Source organism: Hypanus sabinus, chromosome 7, assembly GCF_030144855.1.
Source record: "Hypanus sabinus isolate sHypSab1 chromosome 7, sHypSab1.hap1, whole genome shotgun sequence".
NCBI classification, from domain to species: Eukaryota; Metazoa; Chordata; class Chondrichthyes; order Myliobatiformes; family Dasyatidae; genus Hypanus; species Hypanus sabinus.
The window spans coordinates 176,953,201-176,972,810 of NC_082712.1; the positions used below are offsets into that span (position 1 = coordinate 176,953,201).

General features: G+C 42.9%; 1 protein-coding gene across 1 annotated transcript in view; it reads left to right on the plus strand.

Annotated features, from left to right (window-relative positions):
* The window catches only part of si:ch211-266k8.4 (carabin), a 165,264-nt gene that overhangs the window by 65,246 nt on the left and 80,408 nt on the right, over positions 1-19,610 (plus strand). Inside the window, exon 9 of the mRNA XM_059974000.1 lies at positions 7,730-7,847. Within this exon, the coding sequence (XP_059829983.1) occupies positions 7,730-7,847 (118 nt within the window). The remainder of the gene's footprint in view (positions 1-7,729; positions 7,848-19,610) is intronic.

Here is a 19,610-nt window from a genome sequence, read left to right on the forward strand (position 1 = left end):
TCGAGAAGCTGGATAGCTACAAGAAAGAAGCTTCAGAGATTACATGTAGGTCCTGGTGGTGATGGGATTGTAATTTGGTGAAGAGTTGACTGCTAGGGTGGGTGGAATTAGCAGTATTTTTTTTTTATCTCTTTTCTTTGCTCTTTGACTGCTAGGGTGGGTGGAATTAGCAGTATTTTTTTTTATCTCTTTTCTTTGCTCTGGCAACAAATTGAAATTTCACTCTTCAATTAAAACGTTCAGAACAGAATAAAAGTTCAAAGGTTCATTTTATTATCAAAATATATATTCAGAATACAACTCTGAGATTTGTCTTCTCCAGATAGCCACAAAATACAGAAAACCATAGAAATAGTTGAAAGAAAGGCATCACTTCCCCTGCTCTCTAGTTGTAATTCCCCCGCTTGGAAAAAAAAGAGAAACAAAAATTCACAACCCCCAAAACAACACCCCCTACCACTCCCTGGCACTAAAACTAACAGATCACCCACATGAAGAAACAGCAACAAGAACGTCAAACCCCAAACCACCACCTGCCAATTGGCAACAAGAAAGAATGGGCAAGAAGATGAAAAAAGAACATAGAACTGAAAGAGGCTAATATGAACTACAGTTAATTTGAACTACATACCAATCCATAAATCTCAGAATTTCAATAACACCTCTGAGAGCTGCGACCTGAACCGGCAGCCCCTCTGGGGGCAGCGACCTGAACCGGCAGCCCCTCTGGGGGCAGCGACCTGAACCGGCAGCCCCTCTGGGGGCAGCGACCTGAACCGGCAGCCCCTCTGGGGGCAGCGACCTGAACCGGCAGCCCCTCTGGGGGCAGCGACCTGAACCGGCAGCCCCTCCAAGGGGCAGCGACCTGAACCGGCAGCCCCTCCGGGGGCAGCGACATGCACCGGCAGCCCCTCCAAGGGGCAGCGACGCAAACCGGCAGCCCCTCCAAGGGGCAGCGACGCAAACCGGCAGCCCCTCTGGGGGCAGCGACGCAAACCGGCAGCCTTTCCAAGGGGCAGCGACATGAACCGGCAGCCCTTCTGATTTTTTAAATTCAGTAGCTGTTTTTCGAAACCCCTCTTGATTCCAACTGGTTACACGACAATGTAACTAGAATGAGAGGATGGTTGTAATCTGTTCTGGGACATCCTGAAAATGTGAAGGGCAATGTTAGCAAATCACGTTTGCTAACTTACTTCCTTATGTGCAAGTCATTTCCCTACTAGCTATTGTGTTTAGTGGAAACTGTCGCTTTTCTTGGCAGGTTACAGGGCAAGACTGACGCTTGTCCACTCCTTGCCAAAGTGCCTGGAGTTCAAGGACTTTCCGAGCCCCACAGTTTCAGTGGGGCTGCTCCACCGCCAAAGGCTCTCAGGTGCTGCTGAAGTCTCCATAGCAGGTTCTTTCACCTGTGAGATGCAGTACAACAACTCACCCTGGTCTCCTTTCACAGTAACTTCCAAACCCTGAGCAACACACACACAATGCTGCAGGATTTCTATGGAGAGGAATAAACAGTCGATGTTTCAGGCTGAGACCCTTCATCAGGATGGGACAGAAAGGGGGAAGAGGCCAGAATAAGAAGAGGGAGGGAGAGGAGGGCAAGCTGGCATGTGATAGGTGAAGCCAGGTGAGGGGGAAGGTGAGTGAGTAGTGGGGGGATGGTGAAGTAAGAAGCTGGAAGGGAATAAACAGTTGATGTTTCAGGCTGAGACCTTTCATCAGGATTAGAAAGGAGGGGGGAGATGCCAGAACAAGAAGGTGGGGGAGGGGAAGGAGTAAAAGCTGGCTGGTGATGGGTGGGACTAGGCGAGGTTGAGGAAAAGGGGGAAGAAGTAAGAAGCTGGAAGGTGAGAGGTGGAAAAGGGCTGAAGAAGGAATCTGATGGGAGAGGAGAGTAGACCATGAGTGAAGGGGAAGGAGGAGGGGCACCAGAGGGAGGTGATGGGTAGTTGAGGAAAAGAGAAGGGGTGAGGGGAACCAGAATGGGGAATTGAAGAGGAAGAGAGGAGAGAAATTAATGGAAGTTACCACATGGTAACTTGGGGATCCAAGAACACCATCATGTGCACCCAGACGAAGAGATAAGGTTCACAGAGGTAGAGGTGATGCACCTCATCACCTTGTCCGCATGGAGAGGGCTGACAACGATGTCAGCACAAGGCGGAGTAGGACTGATGTTGAACCGCAAGGCAAAGAAGGCACTGAGGGGCATAGTCTCAGTCAGTGACAGAATCCTTACTGCGGAATTTGACGGAAACCTGGCGACCTCTGTTATCATCTGTTACTCCTGCACAACTGCAGTGAGTGAGGAGAAGGAGGTGGAGACCTCCTACAGTAGACTTCACAAAGCAGTCACTTCAATACTGGCATATAACTTCCTGACTGTGCTCGGTAATTTTAATGCCCAGGTCGGACTGGAAGATGTTCCATACTCATACCACGACTTTACCAACAGAAGTGAACAATACCTAGTTGATTTAATCCAGGAATACAATCTCATTGCTGCCAACATACAATTCAAGAAGCAAGGTGGTGAGCTGTGGACATACGAAAGCAGAGCCTCCCTAAACAGGAAACATCTCGACTACATCTGCATAAGAACAAAATGACGTAATTGTGTGATCAACACAGAAGCCTACAGCACCTTCAGCTCAGTCAGTTCTGACCACAGAGTAGTGTCAATGCAAGTGAGACTGAGCCTGCGGCAACCCAAAGCCACAGGTCCCAAGGAGAAGATAGACTGAAAGGCATTCTCCTCACAATCTATTCTTCAAGCCCAGTACACTGTGGAAGTGAGAAATTGCTTCAGTCCACTGGAGTGGGAGGAGGAAGAGACTGCCACCGACCGCTATCAACGGCGCATAGACGCACACACTGATGCAACAAAAAGTCTGCCTACTGTGAAGTGAATCAAAAAGAGCCAGATCTCGAAACGTCCTGACATCGTCACAGCAAGAAATGTGGTCAATGGTTGTCATGCCAAACTTAGAAGGAGCGAAACAGAAGAGTTAAGAGACCAGTTCAAGACAGCAAAGAAGTATCTCTTTGCCGCCTAAGACCGACTGAAGGAAGAGGAACTAGCTGAGAAGATTAGAGGGGTAGAGGCTGCTACTGAAGACAAGCAGCATGGAGAAGCATGGTGCCTAGTCAACGAGATCAGCAGATGGAAGAAGTCCCCATCAGGTCAAATAAGTGGTAGAACAGCAGAGGACTGTGCCCAGACATAGTTTACCCACTTCAAGTACCTGCTGGGAAGCCCTCCAACGATCACAGAAGAAGAGGACATACCCACAATACTAATGCAAGTCAACATCGATGATGGCCCATTCACCATTGAGGAACTGAAGAAGGCCAAATATGCACTCAAACAGGGCAGGAGCTCTGGACCAGATGGGATACCACCAGATGTCCTTAAGAACTGTGACCTGGATGACATCTCACTGGATGTATGTAATACAGCACTGATGAAAGGCAACAAACCAGAACAGTGGTCACTCTCAAACATTATCCCTGTCCCCAAGTCTGGATCTCTCACGAAGACAGATAACTACGCGGTATCAGCTTGACCTGCATCTTAGCAAAGCTATACAATCAGATGATCTTGAACAGGATTCGCACCGCTATTGACCCTCAGCTAAGATTCAATCAGAAAGGTTTTCAGCAGAAGCGCACAACAGTAATGCAAATTCTTGCTCTCCATAGAATCATCGAGGAAGTCAAGAAGAACAACCTACCAGCTGTGCTTATTTTCATCAATTTTCACAAAGCTTTTGACTCCATTCACCGAGGTAAAATGCTGAAGATCCTGAAAGCTTACGGAGTGCCAGACCATCTACGGAGAGCAATATAGTCCAGCTATTATCAAGACAAAGGCAAAAGTTGTATCACCAGACGGAGAAACAGCAGTGTTCAAGCTCCTAGCTGGTGTGCTGCAAGGAGACACACTGGCACCCTTCATCCTTATAATCGTCCTTGATTATGCTCAATGTTAAGCTACCAAAGATCATGACAAGCTTGGTTTTACCATAAAACCAGGACGAACCAAAATGATCAGACCAGTTCTGCTCACAGATCTCGATTTTGCAGATGACATAGTCCTGCTCTCTGACCAGATTGAGGAAGCACAGCAGCTACTGACAAAAGTGGAAATTGAATACAATAAAGTTGGACTTCATCTAAATGCTAAGAAGACAGAGTACATGGCGTTCAACTGTGATGAAGGTACTCTCAAGACCATAAGAAATATTACCATTAAGAAAGTCTTAGACTTCAAGTACCTGGAGTCAAGAATGATGAGTTCGGAGAAGGACATAAAGATACGGAAGGTGCTGGCGTGGAGGGCTATGAACGACATGAAGGAAATCTGGAGGTCAAAGAGGATCTTCATAGCAGTCATAGACTCCATTCTCACGTACAGATGCGAGACGTGGATGCTCACCAAGACCATGAGAAAGTCACTAGGTGGTTGCTATACACGAATGCTCCGGACGGCTCTTAATGTGAGTTGGCAACGAATGTGATGAACGTCGAGCCCTATGATGACCTACCTATCCTCACTACTAAAATCAAGACGAGAAGACTGCAACTAGTGGGGAACTGTCTATCCCAACCTGAGCTATCTGCCAGCCCAGTCATCACATGGAAGCCCAAGCATGGGAGGGTGAACCCAAGACTGTGGTCAACACGCTCCTAGAAGATAGCGGCGCGGCTAATGTAGATGAACTGAACACACTGATGAGGGAGGGGGAGGAGTGGAGAATATGTCATCGTGCCTGATGCTGGTCCCTAGGCCTGAGTTGACGTAGTAGTAGTACCACATAGTTGAAGAGTTAGAGGGCAGCAGAGATCACAGAGAGGGTCTCACTGAACCATCAAAGAGAAGAGCTAAGCATCTTCAGGGGAGGCATTTTACCTCAAAGAGACTTCACAGTGAAGCAGCAGATCATAAACACGAGAGATTCTACAGGTGCTGGAAACACAAAATGCTGGAGAAACTCAGCAGGTCAGGCAGCCTCTATGCATCTATGGAGAGGAATAAACAGTTGATGATTCAGGCTGAATCCTTTCATCAGGATGGGAAAGGCAGAATTTTTTTTTGTGTATATATATGTGTATATGTGTGTGTGTATATATATATGTGTGTACGTACACACACACACACACACACACACACACACACACACACACACACACACAATATGTATGCTTCTGGTGCTTATTAGTAAATGGCGAATAATGTTCCGAAGTTTTGTTGACTGACCAGGAAGACTTGAGGCGTTATCCGTGATTTCCCTCAGGTTACATAACGGTCATTTCTGCAACCCTTGACCCTGTGAAGTCTCAGTGGGAGTTCTGCAGGGTGTGGCTATTACAAGATCAAGATTCAAGATTGTTTAATGTCATTTCCAGTACACAAGTGTAAATTTTATTTTATTTAGTGATACTGCGCAGGAACAGGCCCTTCCAGGTCAACGAGCCATGCCGACCAGCAACCCACCAATTTAACCCTAGCCTAATCACAGGATAATTTAAAATGACCAGTTAACCTACCTAACTGGTAGGTCTTTGGACTGTGGGAGGAAACTTGTATGCGAAGGACATACCAAAACAATTGTTACTACACATCCGATGGTGCATGTAACAAACACAATGAGATAAAGAATCCAGTATTTTCAAAGTGCATACATTTATTGTCAAGGTATGTATACTATATGAACCTTGAGATTCATCTGATTACAAGCAGCTGCAAATAAAGAAACCCAATAGAACAGATTTTTAAAAAAGACTGTCAAATACCCAATGTGCGAAAAAAAGAACATATTGCAAACAATTAAAAGTGAAGAAATAGCATTCAGAATGAAAAAGACAATAAATAAATATATATATATACATAAGGTAGCTTATATACATAGATTGTATGTACATAAACTGATGCTAGGCATAGGCCTACATAAGGAAACTGACAGGAAGTGAGAAAGTAGTGATGGTGGAGATTATCTGCAGATCTGGGCCACAGCAAATAGTAGAAAACATGATGCTGCTGAGCTACTGGAGATTCAGAAAGAGCAGCAGATTAACATTTGTCAAAGTGCAACACTTCCCTGAAGAGACAGTGAAGCTGGATGTGGGGAAGAGCTCGCTGGGGAATAGCCAGGATCGATGCTACATTCTGCTGATCTTGCTCTAACTGCAAATGCAGTGTTTGATGTTAACAGAATTGAGAAGTTATCCTGTGTGCCAGTTTATGGAACTCAGCCAGCTCCATCATGGGCACTAGCCTCCCCACCTCAAAAAGGTGGCATCTTCTATTAAGGATTCTCCATCACCTTGGACATGCTCTCTGCTTGTTGTTACCATCAGAGAGGAGGTACAGGAACCTAACACCACACACTTAATGTTTTAGGAACAGATTCTTTCCTTCCGCCATCAGAATTCTGAATGAGCAATGCACCCATGAACGCTACCTCACAATTTTTTGCTCTCTTCTTACACTACTTATTTAGTTTTTATATACATGTTCCTTATTCCTATTGTATCTCCCTTATTGTAATTTATAGCTAGGCATCCATTGGTTGGTGTAGACATTGGATGTTGCATCCTAGATGTCTAGATAAGCAAGCCAGGGCAGTACGATATGGAGAGCAAGTTGTTGCCCATGCAGCAAGCCTCCGCTGTCCACGCATCTGATGAACCCAAAGGAAAAGCAGGAACAGACTCTTCAGCCCACAATGTTTCTGCTGACCCATGATGCCATTTTAAACTGCATGAAGTGCTTTTATTATCATGAGGTGTTTAGAGCCAAGGACCAAAAAAAAAATCACAGGATGAGACACCAAAACACTGCAGCCACCATCTTGGGAAAAGATCATCAGAGAATTGTACACCACAGAAACAAGCACTTTTGCTCACCATTTGGCTAAATAGGAAAATTGATGAAGGTATACAAAGTTATGAGAGGTATAAATGAGGTAAAAGCGAGCAAGTTTTTTTTCTCTGAGGTTGAGAGGGACTATAACCAGAGGTAATGGGTTAAGGTGAAAGATAAAAAGTTTAAGGGGAGCATGAGGAGAAACTTCATTCAGTGGATTGTGAGAGTGTTAAATGAGCTGACAGTGCAAGTGCTGCATGTGAGCTGGATTTCAATGTTTAAAGAGAAGTTTGGATAGGTACATGGATGGTAGGAGTATGAAGGGCTATGGTCCAGGCACCAGTCGATGGGACAAGGCAGTTTAAATGTTTCAGCATGGACTAGATAGGCTGAAGAGCCCAATTTTGTGTGTACTTTTCTATGACTATGTCAGAGATAGATGTGAGAAGTATTGAAAAGATGTCAGCTATGCGTGTGTGCGTGTACATGTATACACACCCCCCCCCGCCCCCCCCACCCCAAATGAACAATATGAAACACAGGATTTTCCCTGTATCTCAATATATGTGACAATAATAAACCGATTCCAATTTTGATGAGTACACGGCTTTGGCATCTGTTACTGCATGTGAAAGCCAGATGATTTACTGCAGTTTCTGTATACTCATTGGAAGCATGTGGAGAAATATCACATTTAATTATTATTGATGTGTTTCCACCGAACTCTGCAGAAAGTGACTGGAATATCACAGGTTAATAACCCAAACAACAACGTTACCCATTGAGTCACAGCTAAACTCCGAGAGATTTCGCTTAGGTTTTTACTAATGATAATCCTTTTCCTTTTCTGCATCCTAGGCATCAATATAATATTCAGCACGGGCCTGTGCATCCTGCAGCTACTGGAACCACGACTGCTTGCCATGTCTGATGTCTCCCTCCTCCTTCCCACACTGCTGCGGATTCCTGTCGATGTGTACGTACAGAACTGTATTCAGATTATCTGCACTGTTTCTCATTAGTAGATATGTGTGTGTACATGGAGTATGATGCTTGTTGGGTCCTGACCCAGAACCTGTAGGCTAAGTGGTGGAATATATTTAATAGCTGTTCAACTAGAACATAGAACATAAAATAGTAAATCACATTAAAGGCCCAATTAAGCTACTATAAGATAAATCTTAACCATTCCCTCACACATAGCCCTCCATTTTTCTATCGTCAAATGCCCATTAAGAGCATCTTAAATGCCCCTAATGTTCAAAGTTTAAAGTAAATTTATTATCAAAGTATTTCACTAAATACAACCCTGAGATTTATTCTCTTGCGGGCAATCACAGTAAGTCCAAGAAGCACAATAGAATCAATGAGAGACTGCACCCAACAGGATGGACAGACAGCCAAGGTGGAAAAGTCAACAAAATGTGCAAATACAAAAGAAAAAAAATGAAATAATTATAATTAATAATTAAGCAATAAATGTCAATAACATAAGATGAAGAGTCCTTGGAAAGTGAGTCCATAGATTGTGGGAACAGTTCAGTGTTGGGTTGAGTGAAGTTATCCCCTCTGACTCAAGAGCCTGAGTTGATAGATAATAACTGTCCCTGAAACCTGATGGTGTGTCTGTCTTGATAACCAGCTCTAAGTTCCACACACCCACCACTCTCTATATAAAACCTCTATCTCTGACATTCCTCCTATACTTTCCTCCAATCGGTGTAAAATTACAGTACTGTGCAAAGGCCTTAAGCACATACAGTATATATAGCTAGGCCGCCTAAGACATTTGCTCAACACTGTAGTAATTTTATGTATTGCACTGTACTGCTACTGAAAAGCAAAATAAATTTCATGACATATGTGAGTGATGACTAACCTGATTCTGATATGGATTGAGAGTGGAAAGGGGGTAGATTGAGAAAGAGGATTCATGGTTGGGAAAAGGGGAAAGGAGATGGGAGGGAGCAGGAAGGATCAGGTAGACATTCTGTAATGATTAATAAACCAGTTGTTTGGAATGAAATGACCTTGCTTGATGTCTCAGGGCTGGGACTGTCTGTACCCACACTACCCCCTACCCCTGGCACTCCTTCTCTGCCATCTGTCCAACACCCCTCCAGCAGTGCTCCACCCTCATCATCCCCAACATTCTTTGCTCCCACCAGATTTACAAACTCACTCTTTGCTCCAAATTGACAAATACAGTACTGTGCAAAAGTCTTAGGCACCTTAGCATTTAGAGCATTTAGAGCACTTAGCACACCTGTGGCCATTCCCCTCAAAAATAAGTATACTGCTTTGGAAACTTTGTGGAGGATGACCTCCCAGGGGAATGCCATGGCGACTGGGTTGCAGACACTGAGCATGGGTGCAGAAGGGAAAGAGAGAGGAGAAGGGAGCAGTAGTGATAGGGGACTCAATAGTGAGGGGAACAGACAGGAGATTTTGTAGACATGAATGGGACACCCAGATGGTGTTGTGACAAGTATTTGGTCCTTAATGACAGATGAGGAAGCTCATTAACTCAACAAACATTTTATTGTGATAGACACAAAACAGACCGAGCACCATAACCCAGATAATGAACCCAACCAATTTCATGCAGACCGAGGAGGTGACCATCACACACCCCAGTTACAGTTAAGGTGACCCACAAATACACAAGCAAATAATCTAAAATTGTGTTTTAGAGTAACCCAATCTAAAATGTAACAATAAATGCACTGGAGCTACGCACCATAATGCTACAAAAGCATTTTAACACAGGAACAATAGCAATACTGGTCATTAGAAATGCAGGAGTGGGCTGTTGACCACGCTCCCCCAGAGCATAACAGTATGTTGCCTCCCAGGTGCCAGGGTCAGGGATGTCTCGGATCGCCTCCACAACATGAGCAGCCAGTTGTCTTGGTACATGTTGGTACCTATGACGTAGGAAGGAAAAGCAAAGTGGTCCTGAAAAGAGAATTTAGAGAACTAGGTAGAAAGCTGAGACGTAAGACCTCCAGGGTCGTAATTTCTGGATTGCTGCCTGTGCCACATGCCAGTGAGGGTAGAAACAAGATGATCTGGCAGATAAATGTGTGGCTGAGAAGCTGGTGCAGGGGGCAGGGTTCAGATTCTTGGATCATTGGGATTTCTTCTGGGGGAAGTATGACCTGTTCAAAAGTGACAGGTTGCACCTGAACCCGAGAGGGACCAACATTCTCACAGGCAGGTTTGTTAGAGTTGTTGGGGAGGTTTTAAACTAATTTGGCGGGAGGTGGGAACCGGAGTGATGGGACTCAGGAAAGGACGAATGGTAACAAAATAAAGATAGTGTACAGGCAGACTGTCAGGAAGAGCAGACAGGTAATGGGACCTATTCCATAAGACCATAAGATATAGGAGCAGAAGTAGACCATTCAGCACATCGAGTCTACTCCGCCATTCAATCATAGGCTGATCCAATTCTTCCAGTTATACCCACTCTCCTGCTTTCACCCCATACCCTTTGATGCCCTGGATAATCAAGAACCTATTATCTCTGCCTTAAATACACCCAATGACTTGGCCTCCACAGCCGCTCGTGGTAATAAATTCCACAGATTTACCACCCTCTGGCTAAAGTGATTTCTCCGATTCTCAACTCTAAAAGGACGTCCTTCAATCCTGAAGTTGTGCCCTCTTGTCCTAGAGTCCCCTACCATGGGAAATAACTTTGCCATATCTAATCTGTTCAGGTCTTTTAACATTAAGAATGTTTCTGTGAGATCCCCCCTCATTTTTCTGAACTCCAAGAACTGCCAGAAATTCCTCGTACGGTAACCCTGTCGTTCCTGGAATAATTCTTATGAATCTTCTCCGAATCCTCTCCAATGTCAGTATATCCTTTCTGAAATAAGGAGCCCAAAACTGCGCACAATACTCCAAGTGTGATCTCACGAGTGCCTTATAGAGCCTCAACATCACATCCCTGCTCTTATATTCTATACCTCTAGAAATGAATGCCAACATTGCATTCGCCTTCTTCACAACCGACTCAACCTGGAGGTTAACCTTTAGGCTATCTTGCATAAGGACTCCCAAGTCTCTTTGCATCTCTGCATTTTGAATTCTCTCCCCATCTAAATAATAGTTTGCTCGTTTATTTCTTCCACCGAAGTGCATGACCATACACTTTCCAACACTGTATTTCATTTGCCCATTCCTCTAAACTATCTAAGTCTTTCTGCATGCTCTCTGTTCCCTCAACACTACCTGCTCCTCCACCGCTCTTTGTATCATAGGAAAATTTAGCCACAAATCTATTAATACCATAGTCCAAATCATTGACATACATCGTAAAAGCAGCAGTCCCAACACCGAACACCATGTGGAACTCCACTGGTAACCAGCAGCCAGCCAGAATAGGATCCCTTTATTCCCACTCTCTGTTTTCTGCTGACCAGCCAATGCTCCACCCATGCTAGTAACTTCTGTGTAATTTCATGGACTCTTATCTGAAAGTCCAAGTACACCAAATCTACTGCATCTCCTTTGTCTACCCTGTAATTTCCTCAAAGAATTGCAGTAGCTTTGTCAGGCAGGATTTTCCTTTCAGGAAACCATGCTGGCTTTGACCTATCTTGTCATGTGCTTCCAGATACTCCATAATTTTATCCCTAACAATCGATTCCAACAACTTCCCAACCACTGATGTCAGGCAAACAAGTCTATAGCTTCCTTTCTGCTGCCTCCCACCCTTCTTAAATAGCAGAGTAACATTTGCAATTTTACAGTCATCTGCTACAATGCCAGAATTTATCGATTCTTGAAAGATCATTGTTAATGCCACCAGAATCTCTCCAGCTACTTCCTTCAGAACTCGAGGGTGCATTCCATCAGGTCCAGGAGATTTACTCACCCTCAGACCATTAAGCTTCCTGAACACCTTCTCAGTCATAATTTTCACTGCACAAACTTCACTTCCCTGACACTCTTGAATGTCTGGTATATTGCAGACGTCTTCCACTGTGAAGACTGAGGCAAAATACACATTCAGTTCCTCTGCTATCTCTACATCTCTCATTACAATATCTCCAGCATCATTTTGTTTTGATTCTATATCTACCCTCGACTCTCTTTTACCCTTTATTTTGTTATAAAAACTTTTAGTACTTTCTTTGATATTAGTAAATCCGAAAGATTTCTGCAGTTATATTAAAAGCAAGAGGATAGTGAGGGATAAAATTGGCCCCTTAGAGAATCAGAGTGGTCAGCTATGTGTGGAGCTGAGGGAGATGGGAGAGATTTTGAATGATTTCTTCTCTTCGGTATTCACTAAGGAGAAGGATATTGAATTGTGTGAGATGTGGGAAACAAGTAAGGAAGTTATGGAACCTATGACAATTAAAGAGGTGGAAGTACTGGCACTTTTAAGAAATTTAAAAGTGGATAAATCTCCGGGTCCTGACAGGATATTCCCCAGGACCTTGAGGGAAGTTTGTGTAGAAATAGCAGGAGCTCTGACGGAGATCTTTAAGATGTCATTAGAAACGGGGATTGTGCCGGAGGATTGGCGTATTGCTCATGTGGTTCCATTGTTTAAAAAGGGTTCTAGATGTAAGCCTAGCAATTATAGACCTGTCAGTTTGACATCAGTGGTTGGTAAATTAATGGAAAGTATTCTTAGAGATGGTGTATATAATTATCTGGATAGACAGGATCTGATTAGGAGTAGCCAGCATGGATTTGTGCGTGGAAGGTCATGTTTGACAAACCTTATTGAATTTTTTGAAGAAGTTACGAGGAATGTTGACGAGGGTAAGGCAGTGGATGTAGTCTATATGGACTTCAGCAAAGCCTTTGACAAAGTTCCACATGGAAGGTTAGTTAAGAAGGTTCAGTCGTTAGGCATTAATGCTGGAGTAATAAAATGGATTCAACAGTGGCTAGATGGGAGATGCCAGAGAGTAGTGGTGGATAATTGTTTATCGGGATGGAGGCCGGTGACTAGCGGGGTGCCTCAGGGATCTGTTTTGGGCCCAATGTTGTTTGTAATATACATAAATGATCTGGATGATGGGGTGGTAAATTGGATTAGTAAGTATGCCGATGATACTAAGGTAGGAGGTGTTGTCGATAATGTGGTGGGTTTTCAAAGCTTGCAGGGAGATTTGTGCCAGTTAGAAGAATGGGCTGAACGTTGGCAGATGGAGTTTAATGCTGAGAAGTGTGAGGTTCTACATTTTGGCAGGAATAATCCAAATAGAACATACAGGGTAAATGGTAGGGCATTGAGGAATGCAGTGGAACAGAGAGATCTAGGAATAACAGTGCATAGTTCCTTGAAGGTGGAGTCTCATGTAGATAGGGTGGTGAAGAAGGCTTTTGGAACGCTGGCCTTTATAAATCAAAGCATTGAGTACAGAAGTTGGAATGTAATGTTAAAATTGTACAAGGCATTGGTAAGGCCAAATTTAGAATATTGTGTGCAGTTCTGGTCACCGAATTATAGGAAAGATATCAATAAATTAGAGAGAGTGCAGAGACGATTTACTAGGATGTTACCTGGGTTTCAGCACTTAAGTTACAGAGAAAGGTTGAACAAGTTAGGTCTCTATTCATTGGAGCGTAGAAGGTTGAAGGGGGATTTGATCGAGGTATTTAAAATTTTGAGAGGGATAGATAGAGTTGATGTGAATAGGCTGTTTCCATTGAGAGTAGGGGAGATTCAAATGAGAGGACATGATTTGAGAGTTAGGGGGCAGAAGTTTAAGGGAAACACAAGGGTGTATTTCTTTACTCAGAGAGTGATAGCTGTGTGGAATGAGCTTCCTGTAGAAGTAGTAGAGGCCAGTTCAGTTGTGTCATTTAAGGTAAAATTGGATAGGTATGTGGACAGGAAAGGAGTGGAGGGTTATGGGCTGAGTGCGGGTAGGTGGGACTAGGTGAGATTAAGAGTTCGGCACGGACTAGGAGGGCCGAGATGGCCTGTTTCCGTGCTGTGATTGTTATATGGTTATATGGTCTCCAGCTTCCTCTCATAATTCATCTTTTCCTTTCGAATGACCTTTTTAGTTTCCTTCTGCAAGTTTTTAAAAGCTCCCTAATCCTCTATCTTCCCAGTAGCTCTGGCTTCCTTGTATGCCCTCTCTTTTGCTTTTACTTTACAATATCTCCAGCATAATTTGCTATTGGTCCTTCATCTACCCTCAACTCTCTTTTACCCTTTATATACTTAAAAAAGTTTTTACTATCTTCTTCGCATCCAACAGGGTGAGTATCAGTACATTAGGGATGCAAAATCATAAAAGGGTAGCAAATGCAGTACTCAAGGTGTTGTATCTCAATGCACGGAGAACAAGAAATAAGGCGGATGATCTTGTTGCACTATTACAGACTACCAGGTATGATGTTGTGGCCATCATTGAATCGTGGCTGAAGGATGGTTGTAGTTGGAAGGTGAAATTTCAAGGTTACACGTTGCATTGGATGGGTAGGAGGTAGTCATAGGGGGAGGCATGGTTCTACTGGTAAAGAATAGCATCAAATCAGTAGAAAGGTGTAACATAGGATCGTAAGATGTTGAATCTTTGTGGGTTAAGAAACTGCTATATACAGGCATCTCAACAGTGGCTGGAGGTGGACCACAGGTTACAGCAGGAAATAGAAAAAGCTAGTCAAAAGAGCAATGTTATAGTAGTCATGGGAGATTTTAACATTGAGGTTGATTGGGAAAATCAAGTTGGCAATGGATCTCAAGAGAGTGAGTTAGTTGAATGCCTAACAGATGGCTTTTTAGAGCAGTTTGTCATTGAGCCTACTAGGGGATCAGCTATACAGGATTGGGTGTTATGTAATGAACCGGAGGCAATTAGGGAGCTTAAGTTAAAAGAACTCTGAGGAACTAGTGATCACAATATGATTGAGTTCAATTTCAAATTTGCTAGGAAGAAAGTAAAGTCTGACGTAGCTGTATTTCAGTAGGGTAAGGGAAATTACAGCGGTATGAGTGAGGAGTTGGCCAAAGTAAATTGGAAGTAGCTGCTGGCAGGGATGTCAGTAGAGCAGCAATGGTGTGCATTTCTGGGAAAAATGAGGAAGGTGCAGGACATGTGTATTCCAAAATGAAGAAATACTCAAATGGTAAAATAGTACAATCATGGCTGACAAGGGAAGTAAAAGCAAAAGAAAGGGCATACAACAAAGCAAAAAATTAGTGGGAAGATAGAGGATTGGGAAGTTTTTAAAAACTACAGAGAGCAACTAAAAGAATCATTAGAAGGGAAAACATGAAACATGAAAGCAAGTTAGCAATATCAAAGTGGATAGTAAAAGCTTTTTCAAGTATGTAAAAAATAAAACTGAGCTGAGAGTGAAAGAGCTGCTAGAAAATGAGACAGGAGAAATAATAACGGGGGAACAAGGAGGTGGCAGATCAACTAAATGAGTATTTTGCATCAGTCTTTATTGTGAAAGATGCCTGCTGTGTGCCAGATGTTGTAGTGTGTGAAGGAAGCGAAGTGAGTGTAGATACTATTACAAGGGAGAAGGTGCTCAAGAAGCTGAAAAACCTAAAAGTACATAAGCCATCTGGACCAGATGAACTGCACCCTAGGGTTCTGAAAGAGGTAGCTTTGGAGATTGTGGCAGCATTAAAAATAAACTTTCAAAAATTATTGGACTCTGGCATGGTACCAGAGGACTGGAAGATTGCAATTGTCACTCCACTCTTTAAGAAAGGAGGAAGGCAGCAGAAAGGACATTATAGACCAGTTGACCTGATCTCAGTGATTGGGGGGATGTTAGAGTCAATTTTTAAGGACGAGGTGATGGAATACTTGGTGACACAGGACAAGATTTGGACAAAGTCAGCATGGTTTCCTTCAGGGACAATCCTGCCTGACGAACCTGTTGGAATCCTTTGAGGAGATTACAAGCAGATAGATAAAGATTTTGATTGGAGAAAGGCTAACTTTGAGGAGATGCGAAAGGACTTGGAAGGAATGGATTGGGACAATTTGTTTTATGGGAAGGATGTCATAGAGAAATGGAGGTCATTTAAAGGTGAAATTTTGAACGTGCAGAATCTTTATGTTCCTGTTAGGTTGAAAGAAAAGGTTAAAAGTTTGAGAGTGCCATGGATTTCAAGGGATATTGAAAACTTGGTTCGGAAAAAGAGGGAGATCTATAATAATTATATGCAGCATGGAGTAAATGAGATGCTCAAGGAATATAAAGAATGTAAAAAGAATCTTAATAAAGAAATTAGAAAAGCTAAAAGAAGATACGAGGTTGCTTTGGCAAGTAAGGTGAAAATAAATCTGAAAGGTTTCTACAGTTATATTAATAGCAAAAGGATAGTGAGGGATAAAATTGGTCCCTTAGAGAATCAGAGTGGACAGCTATGTGTGGAGCCGAAAGAGATGGGGGAGATTTTGAACAATTTTTTTTCTTTGGTATTCACTAAAGAGAAGGATAGTGAATTGTGTAAGTTAACGGAAGCAAGTAGGGATGTTATGGAAACTATGACAATTAAAGAGGAGGAAGTACTGGCACCTTTAAGGAATATAAAAATGGACAAATCTCCGGGTCCTGACAGGATATTCCCCAGGACCTTGAGGGAAGTTAGTGTAGAAATAGCAAGGGCTCTGACAGAAATATTTCAAATGTCATTAGAAACGGGAATGGTGCCGGAGGATTGGCATATTGCTCATGTTCCATTGTTTAAAAAGGATTCTACGAGTAAACCTAGCAATTATAGGCCTGTCAGTTTGACGTCAGTGGTGGGCAAATTAATGGAAAGTATTCTTAGAGATGGTGTATATAATTATCTGGATAGACAGGGTCTGATTAGGAATAGTCAGCATGGATTTGTGCGTGGGAGGTCATGTTTGACAAATCTTATTGAATTTTTTGAAGAGGTTACGAGGAAAGTTGACGAGAGTAAGGCAGTGGATGTTGTCTATATGGACTTCAGTAAAGCATTTGACAAGGTTCTGCATGGAGGTTTAGTTAGAAAGGTTCAATCGTTAGGTATTAATATTGAAGTAGTAAAATGGATTCAACAGTGGCTGGATGGGAGATGCCAGAGACTAGTGATGGATAACTGTTTGTCAGGTTGGAGACCGGTGACTCGTGGTGTGCCTCAGGGATCTGTATTGGGTCCAATGTTGTTTGTCATATACATTAATGATCTGGACGATGGGGTGGTAAATTGGATTAGTCAGTATACAGATGATATTATGGTAGGTGGCATTGTGGATAATGAAGTAGGTTTTCAAAGCTTGCAGAGAGATTTAGGCCAGTTAGAAGAGTGGGCTGAATGATGGCAGTTGGAGTTTAATGCTGATAAGTGTGAGGTGCTACATTTTGGTAGGAATAATCCAAATAGGACTTTGAAGAATGCAGTAGGAATAATGGTGCATAGTTCCCTGAAGGTGGAATCTCATGTGGATAGGGTGGTGAAGAAAGCTTTTGGTATGCTGGCCTTTATAAATCAGAGCATTGAGTATAGGAGTTGGGATGTAATGTTAAAATTGTACAAGGCATTGGTAAGGCTGAATTTGGAGTATTGTGTACAGTTCTGGTCACCGAATTATAGGAAAAATATCAACAAAATAGAGAGAGTACAGAGAAAATTTACCAGAATGTTACCTGGGTTTCAGCACCTAAGTTACAGGGAAAGGCTGAACAAGTTAGGTCTTTATTCTTTGGAGCGTAGAAGATTGAGGGGGGACGATAGAGGTATTTAAAATAATGAGGGGGATAGATCGAGTTGACGTGGATAGGCTTTTCCCATTGAGAGTAGGGGAGATTCAAACAAGAGGACATGAGTTGAGAGTAAGGGGGTAAAAGTTTAAGAGTAACATGAGGGGGAATTTCTTTACTCAGAGAGTGGTAGCTGTGTGGAATGAGCTTCCAGTAGAAGTGGTAGAGGCAGGTTTTGTATTGTCATTTAAAGTAAAATTAGATAGGTATATGGACAGGAAAGGAATGGAGGGTTATGGGCTGAGTGCGGGCCACTGGGACTAGGTGGGTGTAAACGTCAGCACAGACTAGAAGGGCCTAGATGGCCTGTTTCTGTGCTGTAACTGTTATATGGTTATATAAGAGGATGCAGTGAATATTGTATATTTGGACTTTCAGAAGGCCTTTGACAAGGTGCCACACATGAGGCTGATTACCAAGTTAAGAGCCCATTACAGCAAAGTTACTAACATGGTTAGAGCATTGGCTGATTGGTAGGAGACAGCGAGTGGGAATAAAAGGATCCTTGCCTGGTGACTAGTGGTGTTCCGTAGGGGTCGGTTTTGGGACTTCTTTTTATTGTATGTAAATGATTTAGATGATGAAATAGATGGCTTTGCTACCAAGTTTGCAGATGATACAAAGACTGGTAGAGGGGCAGGTAGTTTTGAGGAAATAGGTAGGATGCAGAAGACATATTAGGAGAATGGGCAAGAAAATGGCAAATGAAATATAATGTTGGAAAATACACAGTCATGCACTTTGGTAGTAGAAATAAATATGTGGACTATTTTCTAAACGGGGAGAAAATCCAAAAATCTGAGATGCAAAGGGTTTTGGAAGTCCTTGTGCAGAACACCCTAAAGGATAACTTGCAGGTTGAGTCAATAGTGAGGAAGGCAAATACAATATTAGCATTCATTTCAAGAGGTCTAGGCTGCAAGAGCAGGGATGTGATGCTGATGCTTTATAAGGGACTGGTGAGGCCTCACTTTGAGTATTGTGAACAGTTTTGGGCTCCTCATCTTAGAAAAGGTGTGCTGACGTTGGAGAGGGCCCAGAGGAGGTTCACAAGGATGATTTCAGGAATGAAAGGGTTATCATATGAAGAACGTTTTATGGCTCTGGGTCTGTACTCAGGATTTAGAAGGACGAGAGGGATCTCATTGAAACCTTTTGAATGTTGAAAGGCCTAGATAGAGCAGATGTGGAGAATCGAGGACAAGAGGGCAGAGCCTCAGGATAGAGGGGCATCGATTCAAAACAGATGTGGAGAAATTTCTTTAGCCAGAGAGTGGTGAATTTGTGGAATTTGTTGCCACGTGCAGCTGTGGAGGCCAGGTCATTGGGTGTATTTAAGGCAGAAATAGGTTCTTGATTGGACATGGCATCAAAGATTATGGGGAGAAGGCCAGGAAATGGGGTTGAGGAGGAGGGACAAAAAAAGGATCAGCCATGATTGAATGGCAGAGCAGACGCGATGGGCCAAATGGGCTAATTCTGCTCCTATGTCTTATGGTTAATGTTCAAATGTACAACAAAGAAATTAGGAAGACAAGTGTTAGGTTAATCATCGTTATGAGAGGTTCAACATTCAAAGTAAATGTTATTATCAGAGTACATGAACCCTGAGGTTCATTTTCTTCTGGGTAGACTCAGCAAATCAGTACCTCAATGGAACTTTGCTAGCCAGGGAAAATATTACAGCAGTGCTTTGGCAGGAAAGATTAAAGGGCTTGTCTACTGAGGCCATATGGGTGGAGCTGAGAAACAGGAAAGGTATGACCACATTAATAGGGTTGTATTATAGACCACCCAATAGTCAGCGAGAATTGGAGGAGCAAATCTGCAGAGAGATAACAGACAACTGCAGGAGACAGAAAGTTGTGATTGTAGGGGATTTTAATTTTCCACGCAATGATTGGGACTCCCATACTGTTAAAGGTCTAGATGGGTTAGAGTTTGTGAAATGTGTTCAGGAAACTTTTCTAAATCAATATATAGATGTACCAACTAGGGAGGA